This window comes from Aptenodytes patagonicus, chromosome 6 (genome assembly GCF_965638725.1).
Source record: "Aptenodytes patagonicus chromosome 6, bAptPat1.pri.cur, whole genome shotgun sequence".
In the NCBI taxonomy this organism is placed as follows: domain Eukaryota; kingdom Metazoa; phylum Chordata; class Aves; order Sphenisciformes; family Spheniscidae; genus Aptenodytes; species Aptenodytes patagonicus.
Genome location: NC_134954.1, coordinates 71,815,962 through 71,833,461, shown reverse-complemented (window position 1 = coordinate 71,833,461; position 17,500 = coordinate 71,815,962). Strand labels below are relative to the sequence as shown.

Below are 17,500 nucleotides of genomic sequence, written 5' to 3'. Positions count from 1 at the left end.
AGAAAATTAAGGCGCCGGTTTAGCATTCGCCGAACATCCGAGCACCCTCAGCCTGGATCGCACAGGTGAAAAGAAGGGGCTGGAAGCAGCCCCTTCGCCGCGCAGTGTAGCCAAAAATAAGCACTCGTCGTCTTATTAGAGACGAACGCATCGCGTGCCTTATTCAGGCATCAGCAGTTAAAAGCATCCCCTTCTTAGGCCTAGCGCGAGCCTCTTCATAAAGCGGACTAATTTTAGCCAAGTGTTGTAATGTGCGAGGGGGTTTTTGTGTGTAAAACTGGCAGTGGTATCCTGCTCGTATTCCAGCACGAAGCGCTCGCAGATACTGTCCTATACAATAATACTTAACGACCATTGTCTACCCTGATGATTTACATGTGGTTTTCATTTGGGGGAAAAAAAAAATAGAAAAGGAAGATTTATTTTTTTTTTTTTTTATGTTCCTGTGTTCCCCTTCACCTAACAAAAAAACCCCTTTGGCTAAACCATAAAAAAAAATATCTTTGTGAAGTCATGCTGTTGTTACAGAAAACCTCTCGAAACGAAGTGATGCTGACCTCATTGCGTTAGTGCTACACGGGGACCGCCAGCACCCTAAAACACGGCGTTAGCCCCAACACCTCTCCCGCTAAGTCAACCCAACGTAGGCCCTGCCTGCTTGGAAACGCATCAAAATCTGAAGTGACATTCCCTAGCAGACACGTTCTCGCTTTAAATCGGTGTTAAAATGCCTTTGCATGAGAACAGGCCCTTTGATGCAATCCCTGCCCCTTCTCTCCATCCCCCCCGAATCCGAGCCTGTCGAGCATTACAGTGTGCAACCTCTGCCGACAGCAGATAAATAACTGACAGTATTTTAGCAGAGTTGCTAGGTTCTCCGCAGAGTAATTTGTTTTCTCCTTTCTCACCAAGTCTTTAATGTTTTGTTATAAACATCTATAGCAAGGCGCTGCTAATAGAAATGACTTATGGCCAAGGATCGGGATAAAAGACTGCGATGGGTTTCCGAGCTGCTTTCTTGCAAGGGCTATGCCAAGGAATTACTCTTCCCTTTGTGCGCATGGGCTTTGCTGGAAACAGAGAGCAAAATGCACAAAGTTCCCAGACTTGATCAGAACTTTGTGCTGTCCCACAGGTTTTCATTGCAGGGTGATAAAATACTTATTTGATGAACCACGAGTGTATTGAGGTGGCATTGACCGGTGCGGCACAATCCTCCTCTCCCCCCCGAAACTAACCCACCAGCATTTATAGATGTACGTTATTCCCTCTCACTGCCCCCCAACGAGGTCACAGACGCTTGACAAATCTTGGTTTGCAGTAATTGGGGTACACCAGCGTGTTCCTCAGCTCTTTTTGCACGTGAGCGTGACAGTAGATGTGCAAAGCTACAAACCCGCTGCACCCCCAACCATAGTCACGTCATCCAGGTGACGTGTACGTAATTTTATTATAAGATTTGAGGCTCTTTATGTCTCTCTCTCATGGAGAAGACCTGCAGTGCTTCTTTTAACTCAAGGCATTCACCCAAGCCTTATGTTTTTTCTTCTTTCTCTGTGGGCGCTGTATCATCTCACCAGTTAAAGACTTGATAAGAGAAAGTTGTCAGAAATCAATTCTTCTTCCCCTGGTTGTACGGGCGTGATAAAAGATCACACGGGGAATCTGTGAGAATTTACACACACATGCAAACAAATAGCTGCTATCAATTCACGTGGAAGATCAGATAAGCCCGTTATCTCGTGTCCGTACGTACCAGTGTGTGACAAGAGCGTGGGGAAGGACATGGGGCAGGAGATACAGGAGCGGGAGGAACGGCGGTGGAAATCACGATGAGGACATTCAGAAGACAAAAAGATCTAGATTGCAAAAGTATCTGAAGATTTCTGGTCTAAGGGAAAATGGTGTGTACAGAGATAGCGCTGTGCCCAGTTGCCTGTTTTTAATGTAGAGTATCACAAAGTCAAAGAGCTGAAGAAATGAATCCGTGGAGGAAAGCTTGTTGCTGTACTAACATGTGGTTGCCCACCGTGCGGACCTGGTCCCCTTCACTCAGGAGCGAGTCCTTGGGAAGGGCTTGTCCCTGATAGTGCAGTCAGTGTTGTGCCTTCTGTGATGGGGCAGCTCTTCATTAGTGAGCTGAGCACAAGTCCTCTGCAAACTGTGAGGGAGAGGAGCCTGGAAAGGCGTTTTTTTAATAGTAGCGCCTTGTTCCTCTTTATCTTGGCAGTGCAATACAGAATTTGTGTAGTTACTGTTTGCCTTTGAATTCAGAATTCAAAACTATTTAATATAGAGACATTTGAGAATACATTGGATCGATACCCAAGCCATATTTTCCTCAGGCTGTCGAATATTTTGGACCAAAGTTTATCCCATCAAGATGCAGGTATGGAAAGACAGCAAAAGACGACAAAAGACTAGATGCTCCACCTAGAAATCACCTTTGAGTACCCATAAATGCTGTTAGCCTCAACAGGCGTCCTCAACATTGTAAACAGCCTGCAGAGAGCACGTAGAAGAAAGGGCCGTGGTCCTACTCCTCCCCACCGGGTGGCCACTTGTGCAATGTCATATAAAGAGGGCAGAGGTTGTGTGTTGTTTCAGGGAAATCATAGCTGACCGGGTCTGTTCTGCCCCTTTGCACGGGAAGGCAGTGGAGAATTTGGCTCTAGATCCGTGCTGAATGGGGAGTGGGTTCCTGGAGGGAAACCTCATCTTTGAAAAGCAACTGATTCTGGCGAATTTAATCCAAAAAGGTGAATGTGGTGGATAGATAAGACAGACTGAAAACAAAGGCTTAAAATGCAAGTGTTAATACAGCCTTAACTAAAAGGTACCAGATACGATAAAAAGCCCATAGGATGTACAATAACAATTTCAAAACGGAAACTTTTTAGCAGTGTCTAAGAAAAGCTATCTAATACTCCCAAAGAAAACGGTATTCACCAGGGCTGCAATACAGATGACACGTGGTGAACGAGCCAGTGCCATGAAAGTGTACGTAGAGACACCTGATTAAGTAGAAGCTGACACCCTCACTTCCTGAACACCTAAAGCAAACCAGAAATAGTCTAACGTCACTTTCATGCAAGCTAGAGTTCAGTTTGAGAGCAGATACTAGGTTTTTATAAATAGCAAATAAGAAAGCTAATGAAATACCCCAAGAAGTTCAGATTTAAAGGTTAACTGAAAGGGAGTTTGGAAGTATCCATTCTTCTTCCATTGCTCATTCATTGGTGAAATCTAACCTTGGCACTTCTTCCCAGGGGTGGAGATTTGGGGTATTGACCCCTTTCAGTGGAAGATCCACTGTTCCTTGATCACTGTTTTTAAGAGCTTGCAGAAAAGTTCAGCATATAACGAAGACTACTTCTGCTGTAGTGGACATCTCAGCATCATTTTTTCCATTTTTCCTATAGCATGTTTCCTTGAAGGGCTGTAAGAAGTTGATAGTCCAGAGGAGAAAGCGTCTCTAATTTTGATAACAGAAAAAAAGATGCTTTGTATTACCTCTATATTCTTCATCTAAAAAGCCAGATATAATTTTGAGGAGCAGTTTGTTATGTTTATAGTACGAGCAGAGCCCATAGTAAGTATTCCAAAAGCAGTAATTGGCCTTATGAACCTCTCTTCAGTTCCCTTCCTGCCTGATCTCTGGTTGACATGCGGATAACTAGAGATTCGGAAGAACTGTCCTGTAGTCATAAACTAAATGTGAACCTAACCGTTTTGAAAATTTTGAAAATTTAAATTCATCCCATGGTAGAATGGCAGGAATTAAGTGAGGGCTGCGAGGCTCTGAGAGACCTCAGCAGCGCATCACCCCCGACAAAGAGTACCAAGATCTTCCTTCCCAAACCTTATGGAACACAAAGATACATGTACTACCTGCACTTGTATACGCCTTGCCTTTCTACAAAACCTTGAATCTGTTATTCTAAAACAGGAGTATTGAGGATCCGATCTCAGAGGCGGAGAAACTGAGGCAGTAAGTGAGTTACCAGCTTTTGCAGCACAGCTCACAAATCACGTCTGCCTTTGGAGGTGCGTTTGTGTTGCCCCAGCCTTCCTCTTGCTTTTCCCATGCAAGGATCAGGTAACTGCCTCCATGGGAGAGGGAGGAGCAATGGCATCTACCTTTAAATCAGGTGCCTAAATTTTCCTTAGCGGGTAAATCTGATGAGCTGAAAATGGGGTAGTCTTTAGCTTTCCAAAAGATTGCACGTCTGCCAATCATATCGAAAGATTCACAGAGGGTAGTGAAGGTGTTTGGGTTTGGGTGGTATTTTTTTCTCCTATGGTTTCAATTGCCTGGGCTCCTGATTAATAGTTGAAGCAGTTTGCTCTGTCGGCATCAGCAGTGTACTAAAGGAGAGGGGAACCATCTCAGAAATACAAAGACCGAAAATATTTTGTGATCTGTTCTCACTCAGATATATACTTCAAATTGCATTCCCTCAGTTGAAGGAAATAATTTCAGTTACCCTGGTCACAGCAGAAAGCAGTCCTCTTTTTGAATGCCTTTTTTCATTAATGTAGATATGTTTCTGAGATGAGAAACGATGTTTCGTCTAATTATGGTTACATGTAGTTAATTTTCTTTTTTAAAAGCTCGGTGTGAAAGGCAGTTTCCTTTAAAAAGGGGGGAAAAAAAAGAAGGAAAAAGTGATACAGCTGATGCTCCTGTTGCCTTAGCAACAGATTTATTTATTAGGGTCTGAAATAACATGAGTTAATATACCACATACCTGCTGATCGGCAAACTCTCCTATTTCAGCTCCAGTTGACAATTAAGTCCTGGACAGCTACAGCCAGGGGTTAATGTTACTCATTAGGAGAACTAGGTCATTACTGGGAAATCAAGGCACTTAAGGCAGCATGGATAAAATACAAAATTCACTATCTCAAGGAGTGAGGGGTTTTATGTTAATTAACCTTATTTTCTTTTCATTAAAAAAAATCTTTCATATATGCATATGACAGTGGATCAATTAATTGGGGGGGGGGAAAAGAAGTAAGCTGTAGTTTACTTTCCTCTCCTAGTTGTCTTCATTTCCTTTGGAAGGGTTTCATTATTTTATGGAAAATTCTTATGTCTATATGATGAGTAAAAAGGGTATTAAAATTAAGAAGGGAATCATCATGGAAATCAGCTTTACCACAAGGGAATGAGCAAATAAAAGCCTTGGAAATGAAAATAAATAAGCTTTGCTAATACCTCACCTAAGGAGCAGAATATAAGCCCATCAGAGCTTGGAGATATTTAGAGGTACTTCTTTGCTTCTTTATTAAGCAGTTACATGGTTATTTGACCTTCAGAAACCGAAACTTTAGCGAACTAATTCAAGTTGTTGGTAAAGATTCTATTTACAGAAAGCTGATCGGTGGTGTAGCCGACAGTAACTCCTGTAGTTAGTAATTGGCTTCTGACTTCCAGGAAAATTAAATGTATTCTCTGAAAGTTTTATTAAGATATCTGAGTGGGAGTTTTAACTTGATAAGTCATAAGTGATTTAATAAAGCTCTCCTGAAAGCCTTTATTTACTAACTTTCAGCAGACTTCATTCTGATACTGGAGAACTTAATAGGCTGAAAAAGAATTGTATTAAAATAAAACTTACTTTTTTACTCACTGCTTCCCCAAATACACTTAGTTCTTTCAATTCCACTAAGCACTCTATTTTCTATATTTAAGCTCCGTGGCCCAATTCTGTTTCTCATTGCATTTAGAGCAAGTTGGTGTAAACCCTTTTTCCACTCCTGTAAAGTCAAAGTTGAAGCAGCGTCTTACCTGGGGTGCAAGTAGTAAACCATTGTATCAGATTGTAAGAGCACTGTTACCTGTAACAACAGCAAAATCCAAGCCCCATGAGTGGTTTTCTGCTCCATGGGATGGTTTTGCACTCTGATGTATCTGTTTTCTTAAATACAAGAAAAAAGTTAAATACCATAAAGGTTCTGCTTAAAATATCACATGCAGAAACCTTCCATCTTCACTCCCCCTGTGCTTTCCAGATGCTCATAAGGCAGCCACTCTAGTGCCATCCTCTGAAGCCTGTTACAATAAATGTTTCAGCCATGGTTGAAAAACTGAGTTTGTGTTAATGTAAGACTACAGCTGCATCACCTGGACATTTGAAGATTATTTAAGTTTGGAATAGAAGTGTCAGTTTGCCATAAAAGCTCCAGTAAGCTTGGCTCTCCCTTTTTCCATGATGGGGCACTCATTTTGTTGTGTCTTTCTTCTCTGGTACAACTGCAAAACCCAAGTCTTTGAGCAGAAACGCACGTGAACCGGTGGGACTAAGGGGTCCTCTCAAGGCTCTGAAGGAAGGGGGCTTACACTCTTCCACCTATTGCCATCAAAACAATCCTTTTCTGCTCCATTCACCCAAGCTGGTCTTGGTCTTTCTCTTTCAAACCTCTCCCTTTTCTCTTTGCTATGCTCAGTTCCTCGGGCATGTCCTCCCATATAGTCTCCTTGTGCAGCAAATTTGCATCTCATTTTCTTCTCCAGTTTCTCAGCCTTTCTCTGTCTCCATCATTTCGGTCACCCTCCCTGCCTGTGCAAGGGACCTTGTACAACACGTTGGTTCCTGTTTTCTCCTAAGCCCCATTGTCCAACCTGACTGTGTTGTCCTCTTGGTCTCTTATACTGGTGTCCTTATTCAGCTTATCACATTTTTTTCCATATGAACTGGCCTTGTGTTGTATATTTTCCCCATCTCTCTACTTCTTCACTCAGTTCACTACTTCTTTGCCGTGCTATTCTTGCATAACTGGTCAACTTGATCAGATCTTATTTGTCCCCTTTGCTTTATTCTAGTCCACATCTGAGACTTTTAGTCAAACTAGAAAAGCACACATTACCATTACCACTTTCTGCCTCTTCAACCCCTCTCTTACGCCGCTTTGTTTTCTTAACCAAATCTTCCATTTTCTTGTTGTTCCTTATTTTCAATGCATATAAACCAGTTCTTTATTCTGCAAAGGCCAGTAATTTTATTCTGAAACCAATAGAGGAATCCTTGAAAGTGAAGGCAAGTTCTGTGTTTTCAGTTCAGATGTTAGATCCTGCCTGGGTTTTAGCAGCCTGACCTGCGACAGTAGGACTGTCTTGCTCAGCTTTAGCCTAAGGTGTGCCCAAGACACATGGACCGTTCAGTGACCAGGCACAAAAAGAAATTTTTCAAAGGCTTGGCTACATTTTTAGGAATACTTCCAACACATGCAAAAAAAACCCATATCTTTGACTCCAAATCAAACGCATCCAAATATTCAGTTCGTCCTCTAAAACAAAGAGAGGTTCAAGGACTTAAAACAGAGGCTTATTTGAAATTTAATATATGCAAGGTATGGTTGGCAGTTTTACTGGGTAGCGTTGGGTTCTTTTAAATCTTGTTCTTTGGATGTTCTGGAAAACTTTTGGCAGAATTTTTCTAGAAAGTTATAGTTCAAGATAGCCTCAGTCTTGGGAAACATCACAAACAAGGACAGAAAAGGTTTTGTAATAAGAAGTCCCAGGCAAACTTAGCAGACGGTGCCAGCAGCCCCCTTTGTAATTCACAGCACCCCTGACCAAAGTATGTGAATACCCTCCAAGAGACAAAAATCAAATATTTTCTAAGCAAATGATCTAATATTCTTCCTTATTTTCACCAGTAATAAGGGGGGTTATGTTTCTTCCTTCAAAGCTCTTTTTAATTAGTTTTCTCTTCTTCGCCCTGCAACTGTTTGACTCTCTTCTCCCTTTCCTTTCTTTTCCTTCCCTGCTTTCCTTTTCTCCATGTCTTCACCCTTTTTTCCCTCCCTTTGTCCTCTAATCTCTGCTTTTTCTCAGTTATGTCCGTGCAAAAACTGACTCAATGAAGTGAGTTGATTCCTCATTCTGAAAGCGGTGAGATTTGTAGTGACTTTAATCTTGTTGAATAATGAGTTTCAAGCCTTGGTCATGGTGCCAAGAAAGTTCCTGCTTAGGAGCTTCATCCTTGGAGATGACAGCTTCACAAATCCAAAAAGATGAGTTATGTTAGGTACCTGAGCTAATTCCTCTCGGGGTATTACTCAGTAAGGACCAGGACTTATTTTTTGACCCAGGCAGCGTATCCGGTGGAGTATTAAGTAGTTGTGGTTTGGTGATGTGAGTCCACCGTGGCGACCACAGAGGGTCTTGTACGGTGGGATTGCCATTCCCAGGCAAACGTGTAGCAATGTAGTTTTTATGTAGTAACTTATGTTTGATTCTTCTTCTGTTCTTCCAAGGAACCACCTGAGCAGATTTTTATCCACTTTTATCACATTCGTACCCATCTATTATTACCACGACAAGACTTTTTTATAGTGTGTTGAATTACAATAGGATATATTGTGTATGGTTATCAGGGCTGTCAGGGTCACTCAGATTATTTTATCTTGCCTACCATGACTCCCGACAACAGGAAACCAATTGTTATGTTACCTTTGGAACACAAAAGGAAGTTAATTTTAATTTTTTTTTTTTTTTTAAAGAAACTATCTGGGGGTAGTCCGTAGCAGTTACTGGGTTGTGTTGCAAATTTGAGTAAAATGGTTTATATCTGAATCCTATACTTGTGACAAGCTAGGTTCTCTAAGTGGGAGTAAAAGAAATGAAAAGGCATCTGAATGAAAGTGCACTGATTTTTACACCAAGGTAACCGAGACCAAATGCTGGTCTTTCTCTTCGAAGGTTCATCTCTCTTTAGGAAATAAGCAGGAGGCTCAATGACTGATGCTGATCCTGAGGTTTCTTTGGTTAGAGAATGCGCAATATTTTATTTTGATTTTTTTTCTTCATGAATTGTGAGGGGGGAAGAAGAAGAATCTAAACAATAAACTCCCAAGGTTCTTTTTTTTATGAATCTCTTCTAGATAACACAAGATAGGAGAAAATGCTTTTCCAGCGTAAAGCAAAGTGCATTTTTCTCAGGCCAGCAATTTGAAAAAATCAGAAGGTAAAATACACACTCCTCACTGTAAATACGTCACAGGCTAGAATAGAAAATAAAACACTGTATTTGCTGGTACTGTTTGGCTGCTTTTTGCCTCTCTGGTGCCATTTTTTAACTCCTTGGCTTGCAGAGGTGTTTTGCAAGCACAGGGAAGGATCGGGACCTTTTTTGCTTGTAGGACCTCCAAATCGCTAGCTAAAATTTATTCCGTAGTGTCCTTTTTTTCAGTGCCATTTATGCAAAAACATTTGTTTCTACTTGACTCCATTTTCTGTTAACTGAGGGGGTATTAGATATTGTGGTAACTTTTGATGCTGATGATGCCAGACAATGTTTAGAGGCACAATTACAGCAAAGACATTTTGTGAGCATATCAGCTGAAGAAGAAAACTCATTGGACTTAACTACATATTTACAGTCTACCTCTACCTCATGTTGTAAATGTAAAAAGACGGAAAAATACTGTGATAAATTGAATAAATGGAAAGCAATTAACTTTTCCTTCATGTTTGCATTTTCATAGTTACTTCTTTTTCCCCTGTTTCTTTTCTAATAGCTCTTTCCCGGCAGTAATATTTCCTCTTTTGCAGTTATCATGAGCATTGTTACCAGAAATTTGGTATTAGAATTTTAATTTTTTTGTCCCCCCTTTTTTTTTTTCCCCAATCTTAACATAGAAAATGTATATTAAAGTCATTTGATTTAGGAAAGTCCTCTGTCCTCCGTGAAAATAATTACTAGAATGTATTTCATTTGGTATATTGAATAGGCTTGTAACATGAGTCCTCTTACTTTAAGAATATTATTATCCTACTGAAGTATTTTACTGACTCCGATCCTCACCACATTTCTGTAAATGAAAATTCCTGTAAGACCGTATCTTACAGATGGGGAAACCTGGGCAGAGCTGTCTCGTGGGAAATCAGTGTCAGGAAAAGACCAGAACTCTGCAAATCTCTGTTTTGAAGGCCAGGCTCGGGTTTTTTGTAACTACGCTGCTACTTTCTAACATTATTAGATTATAATGAACCTATATTCAAATTTTGCTAAGCTCAAGATTTAACGTAAAATATCAAAGTAAAATAATCAATACGGTAAATACAGTGAAAAAATCACGGATATTGTTCTTTAGGTTAGGTTTGACGTGAAATGGAGCTCCGTTTCTAGCTCAGCGGAGTGTGCGTGCGAGGACTGCACCATTTATTGATGTGCTGCTGTTTGCTTCTTGAGAATGCCCTGGACAGATACAGGGTCAACAGGAGGCTGATGTCATATGAGTCCTCTTATCAGCCTGTGGCATCCTTCATCACCCTCCCCGAGTCTGTACCGTATCAGTCAAAACAGTGAAGAACCTCAAGTTCCTGCTGTTATCACCCAAACGAAGAACGTTACTGGGATAAAGGCACCTTCCAGCTCCTGGCTCTGGGTGTGATAAAGGTGCAGCTCTCGCCTGGCGGCCCTCTCTCGGCAGCAGTGGCTGCCCATGCTTTTCTTCACCTTCATGCTTTCAAAAATGGTGACTTTCACAAGGGATCCTGCAGATTTTCTACCTTTTCCTCTGTGGTGCTTTTGTTCTCCATCCTCACTGCACTCTGCTTCCCTGCTAACGCCGCTGCGTGCCTTTGCTCTCTTTATTCTCTTCCTCTTCAGTTCTCCTCCTTTAATTACCATGCAGTTTTATTTTTGCTTCCTAATTTATGTCTTTACTGTTTTTTTCTGGAACTTTCCTCTACCACTGATAGCACTCTCAAATGTTCTCTGCAGCTTCTCTCTATCTCCGAGTCTGATTTTTCTGTATTCTTTCATTTTTCCCAAGCCTATGCCTTTTCCTTTTTATCTTCTATCTACCCTATATTTATCTTTCCCCCCCCGGGTTTGAATATGCCATCGTTTTATTAGTTTTCAACTTGAATATTTGTCTTTTTAAATTTTTTTTTCCCTCTTCTTATGGTTCTCTTCCCCTTTACGTTGCCCATCTCGTCTGCCCTGTTTGCTGCCAGACTTGCTCCTCACTATTTCACTTTCCCAAAACTAAAGGACCACTGTCATCCACTTCAAGGCCTTCGTCTTAGAAACTTCATTTCCTTCACTTTTAATTATTGATTCGGTGCTCACGGACTTCCCCAGCCCCATCCCTGCCCCTCACGCCTTCGCTGGCTGATGTCCCCTGTCCCTTTCTCTCCTCCCTGGGTGTCCCTCGGCTCGCCAGTCTTCTGTCTCCACGACAGCTGCCCAGCTTCATAAATAATGAGTGATACTTCAGTGGCCTATTTTGCCAGCCATTTTCTAGCCATAATTGCAGGTAGGCAGAAATCTGTCTTTTAGCTCTTGCTACGTAGCCTAAAAAATGAAAGGAAAAAAAAAAAATTAAAATGCTGCTTGAACTTCTGAAGATTTTGTACCTGTTTTAGCGTTGCCATTTCCCACCTTTGCCCATCTGACGTTCAGGTGATTTTACGAAATGGGGAGGCAGGAGGAGATGCACCCAGTTTGGATTGCTTGGATTTAAGGCACCGTAAAAAGTGAAATATTTACTGCGTGCCCTCACAATTTGGGACTTTCTACCACTGAAAATCTCCCATGCTAAATGTCCTAAGAAGATTAAGATCAACCCTTTTAATACTGCTTTTAGCTGAGCTTATTTGTAACCCTTTCAGAATATGTAGCACCTTGAGAGATGGCACGACAGGGCTGTTGTTACCACAAGCATTACGTACCATTTACACAGTATTTTCTCAAATATTAAGACTTTCTCACCTGGCTTAGCACTTTTATGTTACTGATTAACTTGCACAAACCGTAGTTTATAATTTTATTTTTTTTAAAGAGACTGCATTTGTTCTGCCCCTTTGAGCAAGTCCTGTCTCTTTTCCACAACTCTTCTGCTTTCTAACTGCATAGCTATACGTGTCTTCCTCCAAAGCCTAAATAACTGCGATTATCACCATGTATGATAAGTTTACATATACTTAAAAAAATTAAATTAAGTCACAGAAGACCATATGGGTCTCTTACTGAATTTCACTCAAATTCGAGAGATGAATATGCACTGAATAATGCAAAGGGCCAAATTCTGCTATTTCTTTTCTTTTTCAAAAAATGTGTTTTCCATCACTGGTCAGGGATATGGGTATCCTGCAGCCCCAGAGAATGACTCCAGTTTAGCTGGTCTCCGTGCACTCTCCTTCCAGTTCCAGCAATGGGTAAGGCTCGTGGGCTCAGGCCGAATTCACAAAACCCCTGAACAGCAGAAGGGTGTTTTGAACGCTGTTGCCATTGATTGTATAGAGGAGCATCATCGTAGTGCTACGAAGTTGCTTTTTTTGATCATTTTAGGCTGAAAAGAGGGATGTCAAGTCATCAATGAATCCTGACAGCATCCTTCTGTGGTGAAAAAATAATAGTCACACCCATTTTATAAACAGAAAATCTAAGGCAGAGATAATGGAGGCTCAATAGCGGTGCTGCTGATACCACCACCCTCCCATTCCCCACTTCAAGGACAGTCTTGAAAGTTTTATTTCAGATTGCAAAGGGAGGTCACTAAATCAGGCTGAAGCCTGGGCCACGTTCCCGTACCCAGACCACTAAACCTCAGCCAGTTCTTAAGAGAGACTTAAAACGTCTCTCTTAAAACGTGTTTTAGACTCAAAAATAAAAAATCCTGGGATAAAAAATTTAGCGTGCAGTATCTAAACGTGGAGATTAAATGTCTCCAACGGCAGTGCTCTCGAATCCGAGTATAGGTATGGCGCCTATGTCTGATTTGTGGCATTTACAGCTGGAGTTTGGTCATTCTGATGTTTTCATGTTCTTACGATGAAATTTAGAGCATCTTCATACCATGCCCAGTTCTTATTTTTCCTTTACCAGATGCATAACAAATCTAGTAAAAATACAAGAGCATTTCAAATACCTAAACTAAACAACAAAGGCAGACCCTGGAATCACATTGGCTTGATTTTTCCCCAAACATAATATCTTAAAAGAAAAGTTTGCATTTTAATATCAGGCTTTTATACAGTTTTGCAGTTCTTCTTAAGGAAATGGGGTATATATAATTAATACTGTTTAATAAAGCTCAAAAATGCAACAGATGCAGCCAAAAGTGCACGTCATTTTGAGCAGATCTTTACAGAACAGACATTCCATATTGTGTTCATCTTTTTCCATGATCACTGCTATGGCAATCTGGTGTGTTTAGCAGTTGTTGCTGAGTAAGGCAGACTGGATTGTATATGATTTTCTCCATGTCAGCCAAGAAACAGAGCTCTCTTCTTTTTGATGCAGTAAAGAGGTGGTCTTGTACTCTTTATTGTTTTCTACCAGGAGCAGCTATACCTTCACTAACTTGCAATAATAATAATACATTGCAATCTGTAGGTGCACGTGCTAGAAGCTCTCCGTAGGTCTTAACTGAAAATAAAATGGTTGTGGTGTGGAAAAGTCACAGGAACTGATGAATTGAATAAGATGACCTCCCAGATAGAAAAGCTACAAGAGTCACAAAACGTGTCATTAAAATCTGTGAGTATCCCGTAAAAGCAAAATATTTTAAAAGGGGATATGGAAGGAGGATCACCTACAGCAGAAAACCCATAAGAGAGGCTCCAGTGCAGAGGAAACGTTTCCCCTTTCAGCATTCCTTCTGGGTGCCAAATTTTCCTTCTGTTCTTCCCCACCTATTAAACAAAGCTGCAACTTCCAATTCCTATCAGTTTTCCTAAATATGTGCAGCTTATGTGGCTTCGACGAGCTGTAAGGCTCCGTATTCTCCTGCCAGCTCCTTGACAATGTGGCTCCAACAGCATCCTCCACTTTTGGCTGCCTCTGGGACCCCTGGTCTCTTCTGGAAAGGGAGAGGGAAAGCATATCCTTTGCTGGAAGGACTTTTTGTGACTGCGAAGCCGATAGCGCGGCTGTGAAGAGCTTGGAAAGATCCCTGTAAGCGTCGCGGCTCTGTCTGTCGAGGCTGCCTGCTCCGTGTAACGGGGATGTTTCGGTCCACCTCGGGATGAGCTGTGCATAGCTCAGCATCAGATACGGGGTGGGCTCACGGGGATCACGTATAAAGCGCCCACAAAAGCCTGCCTAGGGGAAACTGAGGCTAACGGGAAACATTGTAATGAATTACACTGACTCCCGGCGCCAAAGGTATTTTCCTTGCAAACTTGCTCAGTTCCGATAGAGATGCTCCCTTCCAGCCAAGTCTGAATCCTCCATTGTAATCCCATTTTGGCTCTTTCAGCTGGGCACTTGGAGGGAACTAAAATCCTGGGAACACGTTTCTGCCCGTAATTTACCTCGCAGAAACAGGTGACTATTTTAAGCGGGAGGATGCAGGCAAACTGGTAGGCAGTTCTGGGATCTTTGCAACTGGAAGAAATTCTCTCTCCCAGCCAGTGCTCGTATCCACTTCGGTTACTAGAGCCACCGTGAAAACTCCTGGTTCACAGATGTGAAACAAATTACGAAGCTTATGCAGTTGCATTCCTCCTTATTTTTGGGAACAAAACAAATCTGGGAGATGGAGGACTTCTTAAAGTAATTATTGTCTGGCTTTATTTTAAGAAAATGCAACTAATTCTGAAAACTCCACAATTCCTGAAGATTTCTCAGCCTAGGGTAGTCACATTAATTATAAGATTAATTTGTTTTAATTCCCTAAACCAAAAATATTGACTGAATGAGAAATTAACACATGTAGAGCTGCAGATGTCATTTGGCTTCAGATTTCCTGAATGATATAATTATTAATCTTTCATATAGCAGTGTGACAAACCTACAGATTCATTCTACAAAATTAGTCTGTGAAGAAAGACACCGGGACAGCTGAGCTATAGATTTTCCCTTAATACAGGAAGGAAAACAGTGGAATTTTCTAAATAATAAATAAAACCAAAATATTTTAAAGACATATGGTGCACATCTGTCTGAAATACAGTAATTTAAAGCAGAGTAATTAAATGCAAGATGTAATATTCACCTTAGAGTGGGGGAATTATCTCATTTTATTTTTAATATAACTTACCGAATTTGGGAAATTTAGATCATCTGTGGTATCTTTTGAACCTTTCATTCTGTGCTAGTAAAGAAGATTGATTAGCAAATTGGCTTTTTATTTTCTTTTTACGTAACCAACCTTGTGTTTCAAGGCATTGAGTGTCATACCCATACAAACCTTTAATATTCTCTTCAGCTGAAACTATAAATAAATACAGGTTTCTTATTTTCTGCTTTAACTTCCAGTTAACTCCTTAAAAGTCTAAAGGTAGCAAATGCCTTCTGTTAGTTTATTCCTTTCTTCTTTACCTAAAGCACTGAACGGATCAGAAGCTTTTCATGAGTACAGCATGGATTCATAAAATTCCAGTTTGGGAAATCCTATGGGTTTAGCAAAAGTTTTTGATTAACCTGTTCCTCCTGAGAAAGGGGGTGAACTGTAATGGAGATTGTATACATATTTTTTGAGAGGCAAAAAAAAAAAAAAGTGTTTTTTCCTACCCTACCCTTTTTTTAACATGATTTTGCCTTCAGCTAGGTGAGATATTACTCAGTCCTTCTCAGTTTCAGAGTTGGTAATTTGAAGAGTAAAGGCATCGTTTGAAGACAGGGAAGAGAGATAAGGATCTGATGCAACTGAGTTTTGATCCCGAGTGCTGGGTTGAGGAAAACGTTCGACCATGTGGCGTAAGCAAAGAGGGGAATTATGCTGAAGACATTTAGTCCCCAAAAGTACCATTTAAGCGAAATACTGTTCTGATAAACAAAAAACTCCCACAATTCCACAAGTAAACATAAGTGATGCTGAGATAAGTTCTGTTTGTTTCAAGGGAACATGACAAAGATCCTGAAACTTTCTTTAAAGTCCTGCTGAAACTGAAAGAGAAAGATCTACCTTTTCATGTGTCCGTCCTTGGAGAGGCTTTCACTGAAATTCCAGGTACCTTTCCTTTTTTTTTTCCTTTACTGTAAAGTTACCATAAAATAAATATTTCCAGAAGTAGTTTCATGTACATATTTTCTTATATTAGTGAAAGAACATGGTTAAAATCTTGATAGTTGTAAAACTAAATAATACTGATATGTTGTAAAATGAAAATTATTAAAGACAGTAAGCATTTTTTCTTTTCCTTGGCAGTGCAAGACCTTATTTATGACTTGTATTTCAGCAACACTTCTATATTTATTTAAATATAGGGATAGGTATGAGTGAGTGGATGGTTCAGAGAGGAAACAAAATCTTTCAGGCCAAGGTCACTCATCTGAAATCCAGACTGAGATTGTAGCAGGTGAAAACACTTAGTTCCCTTTCAGACGTGAGGTTAAGGACTTCTGTGGAGAGCTTCTGGTTTGTATCTGGCATGAAAGTGGTCATTGATATTTTTACACCACTCTTTTGCACACTCCTTCCTTTTCTTGGTTTCTGATAACCACTACTCTGTAAGCAGTTTCACCCATCTGAAAAAGAAATAGGGTTTATTCTGAATACACACAGCTTTGTGCCTGAGATATTGTGGTAATAAAGAGAATAATCAAATCCCATACTGGGTGCACTTGCGGTAAATTAAACCTTTTTAAAATGTACGTTAACGACAGGCGAACTTCAAAATATCCCGTGTTTTAGCTCATACGTGTTTTCTGAAATGTAGACTTGCATCCCTCCACCTCTTCAGTCTGTAAAAATAGACTTGGGATTAGTTTATTTGTCAGTTCTGTCGTAACTGTTGCCTGCTGGACTGCTGATATTTCAATTGTTTTAGTTTTGATTTTGCAGTTTTTAAGACACCAAGAAATTGATCTGATCCAAATAACTTTTGGGTCCCCAACTGTGGCACAGCTGGACTGGAAAAAGAGGTAATAATTCAGGAGCAGGAAATTCTTCGTGTTTTCTGTCCAATTCTTTTCAGACAGTTTTCTGAAAGCCTGTTCTTCCAGGCAAGTCTTATCGCAGATCCCAAGGCAACGTTGCTTTCCAGACTGAGCGCACCAGATTTCTTAGAAGGAGAAATTTCTAAGGAATATGTGACAGATAGGAATATACGATGGTGCACTGCGGGAACAGATTCTATTGACACTCATTTTGGATGTTGTTACATATCTCATTTGTGGCTTCAGTGCTTATGAATAATGTAGATCATCCTAAATTTATGCCAGTATATCAAATCTATATGCCGCACCTCTTGTCTTGTCAATTCATTCATCTTCGTGTATAAATAGAGTCTATATAAAGGGCAACGTGGTGAAATATGTCTCATCACGATGCGTTTGATAGGGCCGTATTCATACAAATGACATATGCAGGTCATTGCTAACAAGTACCAATAAAACCTGTTGCACATACTTTACTGAAAATTCATTTAAGAGATTTTTTACAGATTTTTTTTTAATAAATTGTTGGCACTGTGTTTCCTCTCCCTCCAATTATGGGATCAGATTCCCTCAGTATTATAAATGTCACGTTTACAGTCATTGGTAAGAGAAAAAATGCATAACGTATTTCATAATTCAGTAATCATTCCTTTATG

The 17,500-nt window shown here is 40.4% G+C and overlaps 1 protein-coding gene across 11 annotated transcripts in view; it reads left to right on the top strand.

Annotated features, from left to right (window-relative positions):
* The window catches only part of QTMAN (queuosine-tRNA mannosyltransferase), a 189,950-nt gene that overhangs the window by 155,847 nt on the left and 16,603 nt on the right, over positions 1 to 17,500 (top strand). For 9 of the 11 annotated variants that reach the window (XM_076343133.1, XM_076343125.1, XM_076343131.1 and 6 more), the window contains one exon: positions 15,806 to 15,915. The exons of 1 other annotated variant lie outside the window; for it this stretch is intronic. In XM_076343133.1, the coding sequence (XP_076199248.1) occupies positions 15,806 to 15,915 (110 nt within the window). Of the gene's footprint in view, positions 1 to 15,805; positions 15,916 to 16,749; positions 16,790 to 17,500 lie in introns of those variants that run through there. One more of the 11 variants, XM_076343132.1, reaches the window with a different exon arrangement.